The 17,500-nt window shown below is 44.3% G+C and overlaps 3 protein-coding genes across 8 annotated transcripts in view; 2 read left to right on the forward strand and 1 right to left on the reverse strand.

Moving 5' to 3' along the window:
* Nucleotides 1-4,158, forward strand: part of LOC142931555 (uncharacterized) — a 17,083-nt gene extending 12,925 nt beyond the window's left edge. For both annotated transcript variants that reach the window (XM_076075501.1, XM_076075502.1), the window contains exon 3: nucleotides 1,011-4,158. In XM_076075501.1, coding sequence (XP_075931616.1) covers nucleotides 1,011-3,043 — 2,033 coding nt within the window. In that variant the 3' untranslated portion in view covers nucleotides 3,044-4,158. The remainder of the gene's footprint in view (nucleotides 1-1,010) is intronic.
* A 797-nt stretch (nucleotides 4,159-4,955) lies between these two features.
* LOC142931582 (uncharacterized) lies at nucleotides 4,956-12,853 on the forward strand. 5 transcript variants are annotated; one of them, XM_076075569.1, is made up of 6 exons: nucleotides 4,956-5,256; nucleotides 5,495-5,603; nucleotides 6,977-7,032; nucleotides 7,191-7,451; nucleotides 7,562-7,777; nucleotides 10,853-12,853. In XM_076075569.1, exons 5-6 carry the CDS (start codon nucleotides 7,597-7,599, stop codon nucleotides 12,148-12,150), a joined length of 1,479 nt encoding a protein of 492 aa, XP_075931684.1. In that variant the 5' UTR covers nucleotides 4,956-5,256; nucleotides 5,495-5,603; nucleotides 6,977-7,032; nucleotides 7,191-7,451; nucleotides 7,562-7,596; the 3' UTR covers nucleotides 12,151-12,853. The 5 variants fall into 5 exon arrangements, with proteins under 5 accessions (XP_075931684.1, XP_075931683.1, XP_075931686.1 ...); XM_076075568.1 differs by having other exon boundaries at nucleotides 6,977-7,036; nucleotides 7,191-7,777; XM_076075570.1 differs by lacking the exon at nucleotides 4,956-5,256 and adding an exon at nucleotides 5,269-5,402 and having other exon boundaries at nucleotides 7,191-7,777.
* A 3,973-nt stretch (nucleotides 12,854-16,826) lies between these two features.
* Nucleotides 16,827-17,500, reverse strand: part of LOC142931591 (uncharacterized) — a 9,739-nt gene continuing 9,065 nt past the window's right edge. The window contains exon 2 of the mRNA XM_076075587.1: nucleotides 16,827-17,500. This exon is cut by the window's right edge and continues 846 nt beyond it. Coding sequence (XP_075931702.1) covers nucleotides 17,373-17,500 — 128 coding nt within the window. The 3' untranslated portion in view covers nucleotides 16,827-17,372.

Genomic DNA, 17,500 nt, shown 5'->3' on the forward strand with positions numbered 1-17,500 from the left:
TCAAAACCTTGATTCAACTTCTTCCGCACACAGACCACATCAGAGTAAAACATAGTTTAACACCTAAAAGAAAGAGCCACCAAAAAAAAAAGTGCAGTTTAAGTGTACGCCATGTTCAGAATATTTTCACCTTTTACCTACATTTTATCTTTGGTTATGTGATGCAGATCTGAAGCTTTTGCATGGTTATGATGGGTTTTCTTCCATCCATCCCTTTATGAATTGACCAGAAAAGGGAAATTGGGTCCCCTTCTAGAGCCAGACCTAGGAGGTTGCCGGTGAGCGTCTGGTGGCCAGGGCTAGATATCGGGGTCAGGTGCAATGTGAACCGTGCTGCAGGCAAGGGAAGGTGGACCTAGGTATGCCGAACCCTGGTATAGCAGACTAGTTCTAGAGACGTGGAATGTCACTACTCTGGCGGGGAAGGAATGATGCATTGAACTGGTTCTGGAACAAAACTCCTGAAGACGGGCTGGACTATGCTTTTCCAGAGGTGCCTTGGGATACTCACAGCTGGGTGCCGTTGTGTTTGAGTTTTAACCGGGGTAACGAGAGGGTCGCCTCTGTGCGACTGCGAGTCCCTGAGAGAAAGTCTCTGACTGACTGTTTGTGCTATGCACTGAACAGCAGTTCGGGGTACCCGGCCTTCTTAGAGTCTCTGGGTGGCACTCTGGAAAAGGCGTCAACTGGGGACTCTATAGTTCTGCTGGGTTCAACGCTCATGTGTAGAGTTGGAGAAACATGAAGGTGCTTTGATGTTGGACTTCGGTGCTAGTCATGGATTGGCCATAACAAACAACATGTTCGAGTATTGAGTGGTTAGTTGGTGTACACTGACTGGTGGTCACTGACTACACAACAAAGCTAAAAACAGAACAACATATGAGAACAATGATGTTTTTCTTTAACATTTTCATACATACAATGAAGGTTGTACAAATTGTTTTTGCTTTAAGTTAGATTTGAGAGGTGGTCAGTAATGTGTCTGTACTTCATCCTGTTTCCTGCAGACGTCCAGCAGCTGTTGGTGTTTAAAGAAGAGGTTCCCCCTGAGCAGCAGGAGTGGAGCTCCAGTCTGGACCAGGAGGACCCAGAGCCCCCACACATTAAAGAGGACCAGGAGGACCCAGAGCCCCCACACATTAAAGAGGACCAGGAGGACCCAGAGCCCCCACACATTAAAGAGGACCAGGAGGACCCAGAGCCCCCACACATTAAAGAGGAACAGGAGGACCCAGAGCCCCCATATATTAAAGAGGAACAGGAGGCACTCTGGACCAGTCAGGAGGGAGAGCAGCTTCAAGGTCTGGAGGAGGCTGATATCAAGTTCCCATTCAGGCCTGTGAAGAGTGAAGACGATGAAGAGAAACCTCAGTCCTCACAACTTCATCAAAGACAAACTGAACAGATGGAAACAGAAGGTGATGGAGAGGACTGTGGAGGACCAGAACCAGACAGGAACTCGGATCCGGAACCTGATACTGATGAGGAGACTGAACCGTCCTCTGAACCTGATGACAGTGTTGACGTTGAGTTTTGGAAAGAGACCAGGAAACATCAGTCAGGGTTCACGTACCAGAGAAATAAAAAAGTCTCTGTAAATGATGGATTTAATAGCAGCAAGAAACCGTTCAGCTGCTCTGATGACGAGGCTGAAACTGAACCCAAGACTGATGACGGAGTTGAAGGTGATCGACCCCAATCAGGTCCGAAGCATCTGAACAGTGAGGAGGTCTCTGTCAGAGATCCAGGATGTAACACTGACATGAAACCTTTCAGCTCCTCTGAATGTCACGAAAGATCTGAAGACAGTCTCACTCTGCTGACACACAAGAACCCCCCCACAGGAGAGAAACCATTCGGCTGCTCAGTGTGTAACACAGACTGCAGTGACAGCGAGTCTTTAGTTCAACACATGAGGATCCACATGAGACGAACGCGGTTCAGATGCCAAACTTGTGGTGAAGAGTTTGCATGGAGGAGATATCTGACCAAACATCTGGAAGTCCACAAAATCTACAGATGCAGTGTTTGTGACCAAAGGTTCATTTGGCCTTGTCAGCTGAAATACCATAAATGTGTTTGTCGTCATTCCTCAAAGCTTCATCAAACTGAGAACAGAGAGGCAGAACCTCCAGCCAGCAGCTCAACTGAACAGATGGAAACAGAAGCTGATGGAGAGGACTGTGGAGGACCAGAACCAGACAGGATCTCAGATCCAGAACCTGATACTGATGAGGAGACTGAACCGTCCTCTAAACCTGATGACAGTGTTGACGTTGAGTTTTGGAAAGAGACCAGGAAACATCAGTCAGGGTTCACGTACCAGAGAAATAAAAAGGTCTCTGCAAATGATGGATTTAATAGCAGCAAGAAACCTTTCAGCTGCTCTGATGACGAGGCTGAAACTGAACTCAAGACTGATAACGGAGTTGAAGGTGATCGACCTCAATCAGATCAGAAGCATCTGAACAGTGAGGAGGTCTCTGTCAGAGATCCAGGATGTAACACTGACATGAAACCTTTCAGCTCCTCTGAGTGTCACGAAAGATCTGAAGACAGTCTCACTCTGCTGACACACAAGAACCCCCCCACAGGAGAGAAACCATTCGGCTGCTCAGTGTGTAACACAGACTGCAGTGACAGCGAGTCTTTAGTTCAACACATGAGGATCCACACGAGACGAACGCGGTTCAGATGCCAAACTTGTGGTGAAGAGTTTGCATGGAGGAGATATCTGACCAAACATCTGGAAGTCCACAAAATCTACAGATGCAGTGTTTGTGACCAAAGGTTCATTTGGCTTTGTCAGCTGAAATACCATAAATGTGTTTGTCGTCATTCCTCAAAGCTTCATCAAACTGAGAACAGAGAGGCAGAACCTCCAGCCAGCAGCTCAACTGAACAGATGGAAACAGAAGCTGATGGAGAGGACTGTGGAGGACCAGAACCAGACAGACATCCACAACCAGATCCTGTTGACAAGACTGGAGACTCTTCTGAACCTGAGACTGATGACAGTGATGACTGGAAGGATATCTAATCAAAAGAATTCTTCTCTTAAAGTAAACATCTGGTGTGGGGTCCCACAGGGATCAATTCTGGGTCCTCTTCTTTTTCTTATTAATATAAATGACCTAGTTTCTGTCTCCCAAACTGTATTTGCTATTTTATATGCTGATGATACCAGTGTGTTTCTATATAATTCAAAAACTTTAAATTCCAATGAATGTAATTAACACAGATGTGCAGGGATGCAAAATGGCTTAAGGTGAATAAGCTCTCTTTTAATATCCAGAACACTCATTTTAAAAATGAGTTGTGGCTAAAAATAAGAACAAGTATAGAGATAAGGTAAAGATACATGTTGATGGTGTGCCCAACTGTTGCAGCTGTCAATGTAATAATCAGCACAAAATGTAAGAAAACCAGGAGTGCATAACCTAATAACAGTTTTTAGCATGATGTAATATGTTTTTATGTCACAAAAACTATTGCATTGTATACAAAAAATAGTAGAATAATGTATGAAATTCAGTGCATTGTGTAATAACAATAGAAGAGTTAAAGTGACCTCCCGGTTTTACATGACACAAGTGGAGTCGTTAATTTTAAGCATCAGGACTTTGTCTGTTTGGTCGAGAGACATTTTCATCAATAATTTCCAAATCATTACATCACATTAGTCATTTAATGTAATCAGTGACAAACGTCAGGATTACAAGAAATCCAGTGACTTTTGAAGAAGATTCTGGGTGATTCTTAGCATGTGAAATAATTCTCTGTTCTCCATCTCCGTGCTCACCAGTTAACATTGAATCGAATGTGTTATGTTGTAAATATTTGAAGCTTTGATTGAAGTTTACGAAGCTTTGAATTTCTGTCGTCATGTTTTACGATGTTATCACCCTAAAAACCGTTGTGTTATTGTGGTTGTATAAATGTATAAAAGCTCAGCGCGTCGTCCTTTAGCTGCAGGTTGGCGGTTGAATTCTCTTTAATGGTGCCGTTAGATTGTGCATGAATACAGGTGCTGCCTCCTTGTGTTTGTTGACCGTTTTTGAAATGCTCAACAACAACAGATCTGGATTGAAGCAGAATATTTCGTGATAAAATCATGTTGTGAATTTTAGAAATGATTAAATCTATCTTTCAATACATTTTGACTTTTGGACTGAGATAACTAGAGAGACGCTAAGTGTTGCTCTCTATGTGTGTTTGTGTTGAAATGAGAGAGGTTTATTGATATTAATAATTTGAATGTAAGCGTGAGTGAAGCTTCAAACTGTTCGGTACAGCCTCTGATCTGGATTAAGATGTACAAGATAATGTTAAACTTGATGCTGTGATATTTTAACTTTTTTCACACTTTTTTGTGTTTTCACATTTTACAGTAAAATGTTCTCACTCTTCTATAAATGTGTTTCCACATCACGCCGACATCTCCTGGCGATCCGATGTCCCATCAGCGATCTCAAATGAGCTCGAAAAGAGGAACGATTAAAATAGTCTGTTCGGATATTTACCTCTGAGATGTAGTTTGGTAGAATGAAGCGTCGTCGTATAGAAACATTCAAGTAAAGTACCTCGACATTTTACCAAACTACAGCAGTTGAGTAAATGTACTTAGTTACACTGCACCGCTGAGCTTCTCTTTTATTGTGAAGGCCAGATGAGCGGAAGTAGTGTTAGTGTTTCCGTGTCTAATGTACTTCGTCACATTCCATTCTACTACTGCTACTACTGATACCACTACTGCTACTACTACTACTGCTGCTGCTAATACTACTGATACTACTACTACTACTGCTGATACTACTGATACTGCTGATACTACTACTACGGATACTACTACTACCACCACCACCCATCTTATCAAAGGACTGCCGATCAAATGGACTTTTAAAACGCTCTTTTATTGTGAAGGCCAGAGGAGGAGCGTACCGGAAGTGTTGCTAGTGCTTCCGGGTCTCTCTGTTCTCTCTATCGGAACACAGTTAGCATGCGGCTGTGTTAGCATGTCATCCGAGTGTCAATAAGGACACAAACAGTGTAGTTTTCTTTGGTCTTCTTTCACTCGATCTGTGGAAAATGTCCACATTTCAGGATGTTCAACATGAATTCAAACGGCGGACCTCTGATTGGACATTTGGAGACAATATCAATATGCTAACGTTATCCTGTTAGCAGCTAGCTCCTGCTAACAGCTTCTACTGCGTGTTGAGGATCGTTGTTTCTCTTCAGTCAGATGTTAAAGTGAGAGTACAGAATATTAATATTGTTACGATTGTTTCAGCACTTTGAAATAAAAAGCTTCTTAAATGTAAATATTTCTTGTAAAATAACACGACTGTGTTGTCTCTGATTGACACACTACTACACCGACTGATGGATGATATAATGTAATAATAATAATATGATCACGTTGTTGGTACAATATACAGATAATGATTATAAATGACTGAGACACAAACAGTTGAGATGTTTCTTTCAGAGATGAATCCATCGATGGAATGAATCTGATGCTTTGAGGAACCGGTTCATCTTCAGACGTCATCACAGCACTGAAGGGCCGACGCTGTGGCCTCTGCTCCTGACCCCAGGTAGGTTATTGCTTTCTACTCGTGTTATTATCGGCCTATAACTGGACTGGAAACATATTTGTCCCCCGACACGATAATGAAGGCGCAGAACAACGTCCAAAATATACGTCGGCAGATCTGAAGATACGACCATGAAGTCGATCATAGATCTTTAGCCGAGAGTGTTCTGTTACCAAGAAGGCTTCTGAATCCTCTACGCTCCAACATGATCGATCAATGACGAGCACAGAAGTCCAACAACAAAGCTCCACTTGGGTTCAGATCATGAACCCTGGAGTCCCCCAGTCGGAGACCTTTCTAGAGCTCCACCCAGAGACTCCGATAAGGCCGTGTGTAGCCACAACCAACAGTCAGACTTCCCCTCAGCGACTCGCTCTCCACCCTCTGGTTCCCCGGGGAGAGGATAGAGTCCAGCTCCTCTCCAGCAGTTTGGTTCCAGAACCAGTCCTGTGCGTGGAGGTGAGCTCAACGACATCTAGTTGGTACCGCTCCACCTCCAGTCTGTGATGCCTTGGCCTGTGGTGGCACAATGGATATCTTTTGGGCTGTTTTCTATTAAATAACAGAACAAATGACATTTTCTCCAAAAAGCTCACCAGGTGACCGGACGTTCTCTCACCGTCACTCAAACAGATGTCAAAATAAAAGCTCACCAGGTCACCGGACGTTCTCTCACCGTCACTCAAACAGATGTCAAAATAAAAGCTCACCAGGTCACCGGACGTTCTCTCACCGTCACTCAAACAGATGTCAAAATAAAAGCTCACCAGATCACTGGACGTTCTCTCACCGTCACTCAAACATATGTCAAAATAAAAGCTCACCAGGTCACCGGACGTTCTCTCACCGTCACTCAAACAGATGTCAAAATAAAAGCTCACCAGGTCACCGGACGTTCTCTCACCGTCACTCAAACAGATGTCAAAATAAAAGCTCACCAGATCATTGGACGTTCTCTCACCGTCACTCAAACAGATGTCAAAATAAAAGCTCACCAGGTCACTGGACGTTCTCTCACCGTTACTCAAACAGATGTCAAAATAAAAGCTCACCAGGTCACTGGACGTTCTCTCACCGTCACTCAAACAGATGTCAAAATAAAAGCTCACCAGGTCACTGGACGTTCTGTCACCGTCACTCAAACAGATGTCAAAATAAAAGCTCACCAGGTCACTGGACGTTCTGTCACCGTCACTCAAACAGATGTCAAAATAAAAGCTCACCAGGTCACTGGAGGAATGAAATGCAGATCGCTGTGTGATTCTGTAGTTGAGAACGTTTAAACCATTTGAGGATATTTCATGTGATCATGTAGAGGACGATATTTGATCAAATCGTTCCCTCTGTTGGTTTGTTATTTCTGTTTATTGCAGATGTTGCGGGCTGTGGTGCTTCCACTCTATTCATAAAGAACATGAGAGAGCTGGACGTAGGTTTGTTTTCATACTGCTTTAACTCTGGCACTGATTTTATATTTTATAATATATTTTTGGTTTCAGGTGTTTCTAAATGATCAACTTTTTTCAAGTTCTTCTTGAACTTTGGTTTCTTTTTGTTGTTACTTCCGTCATCGTCCGGACTAATCAGGGAGCTTCACGGCAGACCTCCAGCATCACTCGCTCCACCATCAGGAGAAGATGTTCACGCTGTAGACCTCCAGCATCACTCGCTCCACCATCAGTAGAAGATGTTCACGCTGTAGACCTCCAGCATCACTCGCTCCACCATCAGGAGAAGATGTTCACGCTGTAGACCTCCAGCATCACTCGCTCCACCATCAGGAGAAGATGTTCACGCTGTAGACCTCCAGCATCACTCGCTCCACCATCAGTAGAAGATGTTCACACTGTAGATCTCCAGCACCATCAGTAGAAGATGTTCACACTGTAGATCTCTAGCGTCTCTAACCGGAGTGATGTGTGAAGCTACTCATCCAGGTAACTGTCCCTCTGTTACAGGTGGTCCTTCCAGCCGGATCCAGTAATCACTGAAGATGATGGAGTCTGAGGAGACCCACGTCAGAGTCGAGCCACCGGTGGTCCACCGGAGACCCCCCAGGGAGACGAGACCTCCACCACACCTGAGACCTCCACCACACCTGAGACCTCCACCACACCTGTCTGATGATGGCGTGGACTTCCTCCCAGAGGTCGAGTCACCACTAACACAACCAGGTGAGTCCTCACACATCTTCAGAACCTCTTCAGGTCTACTGCTTCAGGACTGAACCATGTTTTTTATATCAATTAATCCAACAATTATTTTTAGTCCCTAAATTTGTTGGTTATTCTAAAGATTTTTATTTTTTATTACCCGATTATCATGACAATGAATTTACCCAAAATGAACTTGACAAAGCAATGCTTTCCCTGAACTGGAGTAATATGCAGATAATCACTGAAAACAGATTTATGATTCAGTTTTGGGGCAAAATGAAATATGTGGAACGATTCACAGACTGTAACAAGAATCCGTAACGTTGTAACGGCTGTTAAAGTAAACAGAAAATGTAAAACGTCCATATAAAACCGTTAGATGACGTCTTACCCACGCTTCAGAAGATTGTGGAGGTTTCATAGCTGCAGCTTGTTCTCCATATCTATGATTTCACGTTGTGCAAATCAACACATTACAGTGAATCAATGATGTTGATTAGGACACGGCTCCTCCATCATCTGGTAGGATGGGTGAGGTTAAATGAACATGTTAAAAGTGTCTTGAACTGAAGGAGCTTCATCGACAGCTTTAAGGAGGAAACCGTTCTGAACAGAGTTAGCCCATAAGAACCGGAGGTTATCACTGGAAGAGCAGAGCGGCATCGACGCCTCGAGAGGAAAGAGATCCAGTTTCTCTCTTCATTTCAGGACGGACATGCTGGTTGTGGTTGTTGGAGAGTACAAGTTACACCCTTATTCTGCTTCCCAACGCCTAAAGTAACAAACCCAAATGAATCAGGAGAAGCTCCTTAAACACATGTATCTGCTCTCTGATAGGTAAGAAGCTGAGGAATATCAGAATCACAACCTTTTGTTACACATACAATGAATTTGACATGCCGGGTGGTGCAAAACATCAAACAACAATCAACACTGCAAAAAGTAGAAACATATTAAAATTTACAGTAAAATATAAAATAAAGTGCACAAACTAACATAACAGGACTATAAACAAGTATGATGAAGTGTAATGTAAAGTGTCAAGTGTGTTTAACTATAGAAACATAGAGGGATGTGCAGGGGAGTGATGGTAGGAGGGTGTCCTGAGGATGACAGAGTCAGTGGGGACCTGGTCTTTGTTGATGAACCCGACTGAAGACTGAAGAAACTGTTCATGTGTCGCGAGGTCTTGGTCCTGATGGACCGCAGCCTCCTGCCAGATGGAAGGGGCTCCAACAGTTCATGTTCAGGGTGAGAGGGGTCGGCTACAATCTTTCTTGCTCGCTTCAGGGTTCTTGAAGCGAACAGGTCCTGCAGGGACGGCAGATTGCAGCCAATCACCCTCTCAGCAGAGCGAATGATGTGCTGCAGTCTGCCCTTGGCTTTGGCTGTGGCTGCAGCGTACCAGACCGTGATGGAGGAGCAGAGGATGGACTCAATGATGGCAGTGTAGAAGTGCACCATCATTGTCTTTGGCAGGTTGAACGTCTTCAGCTGCCTCAGGAAGTACATCTGCTGCTGAGCCTTCCTGGTGATGGAGCTGATGTTCAGCTCTCACTTGAGGTCCTGAGTTATGATGGAACCCAGGAAGCGGAAGGACTCCACAGCGTCGACGGGGGAGTCACACGGGGAGATAGGGGGAGTCACACGGGGAGATAGGGGGAGTCACACGGGGTGATAGGGGGACTGACTCCCCGTGTGACTCCGTGTGACTATTCCACTTCCAGAGTAAATGGATATGGAAAAATTAAGATTTTCATCCTTGCTTAATGTTTAATCTAAATTTAAAAGGCAATATCAGCACTCTTAATATACAACACTACTGACGCTACTTGCTGGTGGACCAATCCCTGGTGTGGAAGGAGTTCGGGGAGACTATGGAGAAAGACTTGAAGTTCGCCTCAAGGACGTTCTGGCAAACCGTAAGACGACTCAAAGTGAAAGTATGGCTTGACTCGATCTGTTTTCAGCAGGGGAAAAGAACTGGGGATGTTTTCGAGGGTGGAAAGAAAACTTTGAAAACTCCTGAAACCGACAGACACGTCCTCCGTGGACGAGGCAGAGATGGATGAGATTGGCCCGGAGATGCTGAAGGCTCTGGACTTTGTTGGGACTGTCTTGGCTGATGCATCTTCTGTGGAGTGGCAGACCAGGGGGAAATAGAGTTTATGGTTTGCGGACCTCAGAATTAAGTCACGTCTCTTTGCAGATGATGTGGTTCTGTTTGCTCCTTCAGAACGTGACCTTCAGCAGTACTGGGGTGGTATGCAGCCGAGTGTAAAGCGGTCGGGATGAGAGTCAGAACCTTCAAGTCTGAGTTCATGGTTCTCTGCCGGAAAATGGTGGATTGTACCCTCTGGGTTGGTAGTGAGTCACTGCCCCAAGAAAGGGAGTTCAAGTATCTCTGGGTCTTGTTCCCCAGTGATGGTAAAATGGAGCGGCGGTTCGGTAGAGCGTCAGCAGCAGTGATAAAGACGTTGTTCCGGACCGTTGTGGTGAAGACGGAGCTGAACCGGAGGGCAAAGCTCTCGATTTATCAGTCCATCTATGTTCAGACCCTCACCTGTGGTCATGCCCTTTATGTAGTGACCAAAAGAATCGAGGATATCGAGGATACAAGCGGCTGAAATTAATTTAATTTGCAGGAAGTCTGAGAGGAGCTCAGAGTAGAGACACTGCTTCAGTACTTTGAAAAGGTCAACCTGAGGTGGTTCGGGTGTCTGATCAGGATCCTCCTGGACGCCCTCCTTTAGAGGTTCCCCAGGCTCGTCCAACTAGTAAGAGAGATTATATATCTTTCCTGAACACCTCTGGGTTGATCAGGAAGAACTGGAAATATTTGCTGGGGAGAGGGACGTCTGGAATACTACTACTACTGCTGATACTACTACTACTACTGCTGATACTAATACTACTACTACTACTGCTGATACTAATACTACTAATACTGCTGATACTACTACTACTTCCACTACATGATAAATTGTTACTTCCTGACTTTGATACAAAAACATCATAAAAATATAATTTCACCATTTCAAGCTTGACTTTAACATGAACTCCTGGTTTTTCCTCAATGTGTGTTTCCTGCAGACGTCCAGCAGCTGTTGGTGGTTAAAGAAGAGGTTCCCTCTGAGCAGCAGGAGTGGAGCTCCAATCTAGACCAGGAGGACCCAGAGCCCCCACACATTAAAGAGGAACAGGAGGACCCAGAGCCCCCACACATTAAAGAGGACCAGGAGGACCCAGAGCCCCCACACATTAAAGAGGAACAGGAGGAACTCTGGACCAGTCAGGAGGGAGAGCAGCTTCAAGGTCTGGAGGAGGCTGATATCACCAAGTTCACATTCACTCCTGTGAAGAGTGAAGATGATGAAGAGGAAGCTCAGTCCTCACAGCTTCATCAAAGACAAACTGAACAGATGGAAACAGAAGCTGATGGAGAGGACTGTGGAGGACCAGAACCAGATCCTGATAACAAGACTGGAGACTCTTCTGAACCTGAGACTGATAACAGTGATGACTGGACGGAGACTAGAGAACCTCAGTCAGGTTTAAACTTTAAAAAGGTTTCTGTCAGTGGTTCAAGATGTAGTGCTGGCGAGAAACCATTTAGCTGCTCTCAGTGTTGGAAAAGATTTGTCTTCGAGAGAAATTTAAGGAGACATATGGTAACTCATACAAGAGAGAAACCATCCAGCTGCTCCGTTTGTCAGAAATCTTTTACACAGAGTGGGAATTTACAGAAACACATGAGAATCCACACAGGAGAAAAACCATACAACTGCTCAGTGTGCGGAAAAGCCTTCAGTGATGGTGGTAATCTGAAGGTTCACATAAGATCTCATTCAGGAGAGAAACCTTTCAGCTGCTCACTGTGTGGGAAAAGATTTGGCTTCAAGTCGCATCTGAATAAACACATTAGAACTCACACAGGAGAGAAACCATTCAGTTGCTCAGTGTGTGGAAAAAGTTTCAGTGATAGTGGAAATCTGAAAGTACACATGAGATTTCATACAGGAGAGAAACCATTCAGCTGCTCACTTTGTGAGAAATCTTATACACAGAGTGGAGATTTACAGAGACACATGAGAATCCACACAGGAGAGAAACCGTTCGGCTGCTCCGAGTGTGGGAAAAGATTTGGCTTTAAGTCACATCTGAATAAACACACAAAAACCCACACAGGAGAGAAAAGGTTCAGCTGCAGTGTTTGTGACCAAAGATTCACTTGGCTTTATCAGCTCAGAAACCATGAATGTGTCGGTCGTCAGTCTTCACAGCTTCATCAGACTCAGACTGAGGAGAACAGAGAGGCAGAACCTCCAGCCAGCAGCAAGGAGACCAGAGAACCTCAGTCAGGTTTGAACTCTGTAAATAATGATGAATAATGATGAAGTTTATCAAAGTGACACTGATGAGAAACAATTGTTGCTCAGTTTGTGGTAAAAATGTTTGGCTGCAAGACATATCTGAAGAGACAGAATTCATACAGGAGAGAAACCATTTAGTTAGCTTAACTTAGCTCCGCCCTCTAGTGTCCCTTCTGGTTGCAAAAAAACAACATGGCGAAGACCAAAAGGCCAAACTCGAGGCTTCAAAACGTCAGTCCACCGACAAATGGGTGAGGGCACGAAGACTACATCCAATTCTGTGTGTAGTCTGTGATTTGTAAACAAACATCATATTATGTTACTCACATCGTCATATTGATTATGAATAATGCACATCGGCACAGCTTGCTGATTGCTACGCTCTGGACCGGCTCAGCCTGAAATTGACCCAACTCCACTGATTGATGTTCCGTCGTCTTCATAGAAAGTAGAAAGAAACCTCACATCATGTTTGATAAAGTCTGGAAACGTCTCTCCTTGTATTTAATCGTGTGCTGTTGTGGCTTTTTCGTTAATGTCATGACATGTTGTTTAGAAGGTGTAATGGAAATATTACCAGTCGGTCTTTTTTCACTACAGAAACTTAACATGAAGCCACTGTCACTGCTTCTGCTTTTGTCTCCACTGTTCTCCAGTTCCTGGAGTTTTCTGCCTGTTGGGATCATTGCAGATAATAAAAGTTCAGCTTAATTCTAATAAATGTTCCTCTCATCTGATTAGTTTGATTGAGACTGGCGGGGCCCTAGACGTGCTGACCTCCGGCATCGCAGACTAGCTCTCGGGACATGGAATGTCACCTCTCTGGTAGAGGAGGAACCAGAGGTGTAGCGGTATAAACTAGATAGTTCCTCTGCCAGGGTTGTCCCTTGTCACTTATCCTGTTTGTGATTTTTATGGACAGGATTTCAAGGTGTAGCCTGGGGGAGGAGAATGTCTGGTTTGAGGGCCTCAGAATTTGCAGATGATGTGGTTCTATTGGCTCCTTCAGAAGGTGATCTTCAGCAGCACTGCGGCGGTTTGCAGCAGTGTGAGTGTGAAGCGGTCAGGATGAGAATCAGGACCTTCAAGTCTGAGTTCATGGTTCACTGCTGGAAAACGGTGGATTGCGTAGGGAGTCTGGGCTCAGCGTTTGAGATAGAGTGAGGAGATCAGACATCTGGAGGGAGCTCAGAGTAGAGCTGCTGCTCCTTCACATCGAAAGGTACCAGCTGAGGTGGTTCAACATCTGACCAGGATCCTCCTGGACGCCTCCCTTTTAGAGGTTTTCCGGGCACGGAGCAACTGTTAAAAGGCCCCGGGGTAGACCCAGAACACCCTGGAGAGATTACATTCCTCATCTGGCCTGGTAACGTTTCGGGGATCCGAAATGTATATATACAGTTGTGTGAAAAAGTGTTTGCCCCCTTCCTGATTTCTTATTTTTTTGCATGTTTGTCACACTTAAATGTTTCAGATCATCAAACAAATTTAAATATTAGACAAAGATAACACAAGTAAACACAAAATGCAGTTTTTAAATGAAGGTTTTTATTATTAAGGGGGGAAAAAAATCCAAACCTACATGGCCCTGTGTGAAAAAGTGATTGCCCCCCCCCCCCTGTTAAAACATAAATTAACTGTGGTTTATCACATCTTTGGAAAGCTGAGTTTAATTTCTCTAGCCACACCCAGGCCTGATTACTGCCACACCTGTTCTCAATCAAGAAATCACTTAAATAGGACCTGCCCGACAAAGTGAGGTAGACCAAAAGATCCTCAAAAGCTAGACATCATGCTGCGAAACAAAGTAATTGAGATCTATCAGTCTGGAAAAGGTTACAAAGCCATTTCTAAAGCTTTGGGACTCCAGCGAACCACAGTGAGAGCCATTATCCACAAATGGCGAAAACATGGAACAGTGGTGAACCATCCCAGGAGTGGCCGGCCGACCAAAATTACCCCAAGAGCGCAGCGACGACTCATCCAAGAGGTCACAAAATACCCCAGAACAACATCCAAAGAACTGCAGGCCTCACTTGCCTCAATTAAGGTCAGTGTTCATGACTCCACCATAAGAAAGAGACTGGGAAAAAATGGCCTGCATGGCAGAGTTCCAAGACAAAAACCACTGCTGAGCAAAAAGAACATAAAGGCTCGTCTCAGTTTTGCCAGAAAACATCTTGATGATCCCCAAGACTTTTGGGAAAATACTCTGTGGACTGACGAGACAAAAGTTGAACTTTTTGGAAGGTGTATGTCCCATTACATCTGGCGTAAAAGTAACACGGCATTTCAGAAAAGGAACATCATACCAACAGTAAAATATGGTGGTGGTAGTGTGATGGTCTGGGGCTGTTTTGCTGCTTCAGGACCTGGAAGACTTGCTGTGGTAAATGGAATCATGAATTCTGCTGTCTACCAAAAAATCCTGAAGGAGAATGTCCGGCCATCTGTTCGTGACCTCAAGCTGAAGCGCACTTGGGTTCTGCAGCAGGAAAATTATCCAAAACACAACAGCAAGTCCACCTCTGAATGGCTTAAGAAAAACAAAATGAAGACTTTGGAGTGGCCTAGTCAAAGTCCCGACCTGAATCCGATTGAGATGTTGTGGCATGACCTTAAAAAGGCGGTTCATGCTCGAAAACCCTCCAATGTGGCTGAATTACAACAATTCTGCAAAGATGAGTGGGCCAAAATTCCTCTACAGCGCTGTAAAAGACTCATTGCCGGTTATCGCAAACGCACAGTATTGAGTAGAAGCACCCTTTTGAGCTAGTACAGCCATGAGTCTTCTTGGGAATGATGCAACAAGTTTTTCACACCTGGATTTGGGGATCCTCTGCCATTCTTCCTTGCAGATCCTCTCCAGTTCCGTCAGGTTCGATGGTGAACGTTGGTGGACAGCCATTTTCAGGTCTCTCCAGAGATGCTCAATTGGGTTTAGGTCAGGGCTCTGGCTGGGCCAGTCAAGAATGGTCAGAGTTGTTCGAAGCCACTCCTTTGTTATTTTAGCTGTGTGCTTAGGGTCATTGTCTTGTTGGAAGGTGAACCTTCGGCCCAGTCTGAGGTCCAGAGCACTCTGGAAGAGGTTTTCTTCCAGGATATCTCTGTACTTGGCCGCATTCATCTTTCCTTCAATTGCAACCAGTCGTCCTGTCCCTGCAGCTGAAAAACACCCCCATAGCATGATGCTGCCACCACCATGTTTCACTGTTGGGATTGTATTGGGCAGGTGATGAGCAGTGCCTGGTTTTCTCCACACATACCGCTTAGAATTAACGCCAAAAAGTTCAATCTTGGTCTCATCAGACCAGAGAATCTTATTTCTCATAGTCTGGGAGTCCTTCATGTGTTGTTTGGCAAACTCTATGCGGACTTTCATATGTCTTGCACTGAGGAGAGGCTTCCGTCGGGCCACTCTGCCATAAAGCCCCGACTGATGGAGGGCTGCAGTGATAGTTGACTTTGTGGAACTTTCTCCCATCTCCCTACTGCATCTCTGGAGCTCAGCCACAGTGATCTTTGGGTTCTTCTTTACCTCTCTCACCAAGGCTCTTCTTCCACGATTGCTCAGTTTGGCTGGACGGCCAGGTCTAGGAAGAGTTCTGGTCGTCCCAAACTTCTTCCATTTAAGGATTATGGAGGCCACTGTGCTCTTAGGAACCTTGAGTGCTGCAGAAATTCTTTTGTAACCTTGGCCAGATCTGTGCCTTGCCACAATTCTGTCTCTGAGCTCCTTGGGCAGTTCCTTCGACCTCATGATTCTGACATGCACTGTTAGCTGTAAGGTCTTATATAGACAGGTGTGTGCCTTTCCTAATCAAGTCCAATCAGTTTAATTAAACACAGCTGGACTCCAATGAAGGAGTAGAACCATCTCAAGGAGGATCAGAAGAAATGGACAGCATGTGAGTTAAATATGAGTGTCACAGCAAAGGGTCTGAATACTTATGACCATGTGATATTTCAGTTTTTCTTTTTTAATAAATTTGCAAAAATTTCTACATTTCTGTTTTTTTCTGTCAAGATGGGGTGCTGAGTGTACATTAATGAGAAATAAAATGAACTTTTTTGATTTTAGCAAATGGCTGCAATGAAACAGAGTGAAAAATTTAAAGGGGTCTGAATACTTTCCGTACCCACTGTATATATATATACATATCCGTATGGACTAAAGCGACGCGTTACGAGCAGCAGCTGCTGCTCTCACTGGAGACTACTGGACATCGCTGGGTCACCATCATCACCTCTGAGTTACAGTTACAAAATATGCACAACAGACTGGTAGAACATCTCCAACATCTTGCTGCACACATTGAAGGATCGAAGTTTCCTCAAGAAAAAGACTCGACTCATCCCCTTCTTGTACACAGCGTTGATGTTGGTCTTCTAGTTCAGTCTGCTGTCGATGGAGACACCCAGGTACTTGTCCTCCTCCACCATGTCCACATCCTCTCCCAGAACTCTCAGCTGTTGTGGAGCCGTCGTCTTCCTCCTGAAGTCGACCACCATCTCTCTGGTCTTGGCCACGTTCAGAATCGGGTGATTTCTACCGGCCCACTCCACAAAGTCCTCCACTACTGCCTTTGAGAACTTTGAGGTTGTGGACGGTGGAGTAAACCTAGCATGCAGAAGTTATGGATATGTACAAGTTACATACATACTAATCACCAAAATACTCGATGACTCCAAACTCATTTCTCATTCAACATTTATTTTCAGTAAATATCATCAGCACTTTCATGTCATAACGTCAGTATATCCAACATAGTACATAAACTCTATAGTACCGTCAGTGGTTTTAATATTAACGCACAAAACTCTGTTCAGAAATCATTTCTTACTACTTCCTCTTACAGTACACATCATGAATGATTACATCTTTTTGTTACTGTATATAATCAGCGTTACAAGTTATATGAAAATGACATTACACTTAATAACATCATAGAAAGATGTCATCAATATCTGTAAATCTAGTGTTTTCTTTACAAAGAGGGCTAAACGTTACGTTCACAAGCACTTTTGTTAAAACAATCAAATGCAAATGTATAGAAATAAAAATCAATATTTTGACGACAGAGAAATGAACAGCTTCTGTTTCAGCTTGTTGGTAATAATTAGCCGAGCTAGCAGCGTAAACATGGAGGACAGAGCAGATCATGTTTACGCTTGTTGAACAGGTGCATTGATCCTCTGATCAACACTCCGGTCTTTAATTATATATATAATATCGATCCCTATTTACTGCTCTCACCGACACACTTGTGACTTCGGACCTGCGACTGCCACGTGAACCGTTTGTCACAAACGCTGCAGCTGAACTGTTTCTGTCCCGTGTGCAACGAGAAGTGGTACGTCAGATTGG

This window comes from Anarhichas minor, unplaced genomic scaffold (assembly GCF_050575085.1).
Source record: "Anarhichas minor isolate MPS153535 unplaced genomic scaffold, ASM5057508v1 ptg000053l, whole genome shotgun sequence".
In the NCBI taxonomy this organism is placed as follows: Eukaryota; Metazoa; Chordata; class Actinopteri; order Perciformes; family Anarhichadidae; genus Anarhichas; species Anarhichas minor.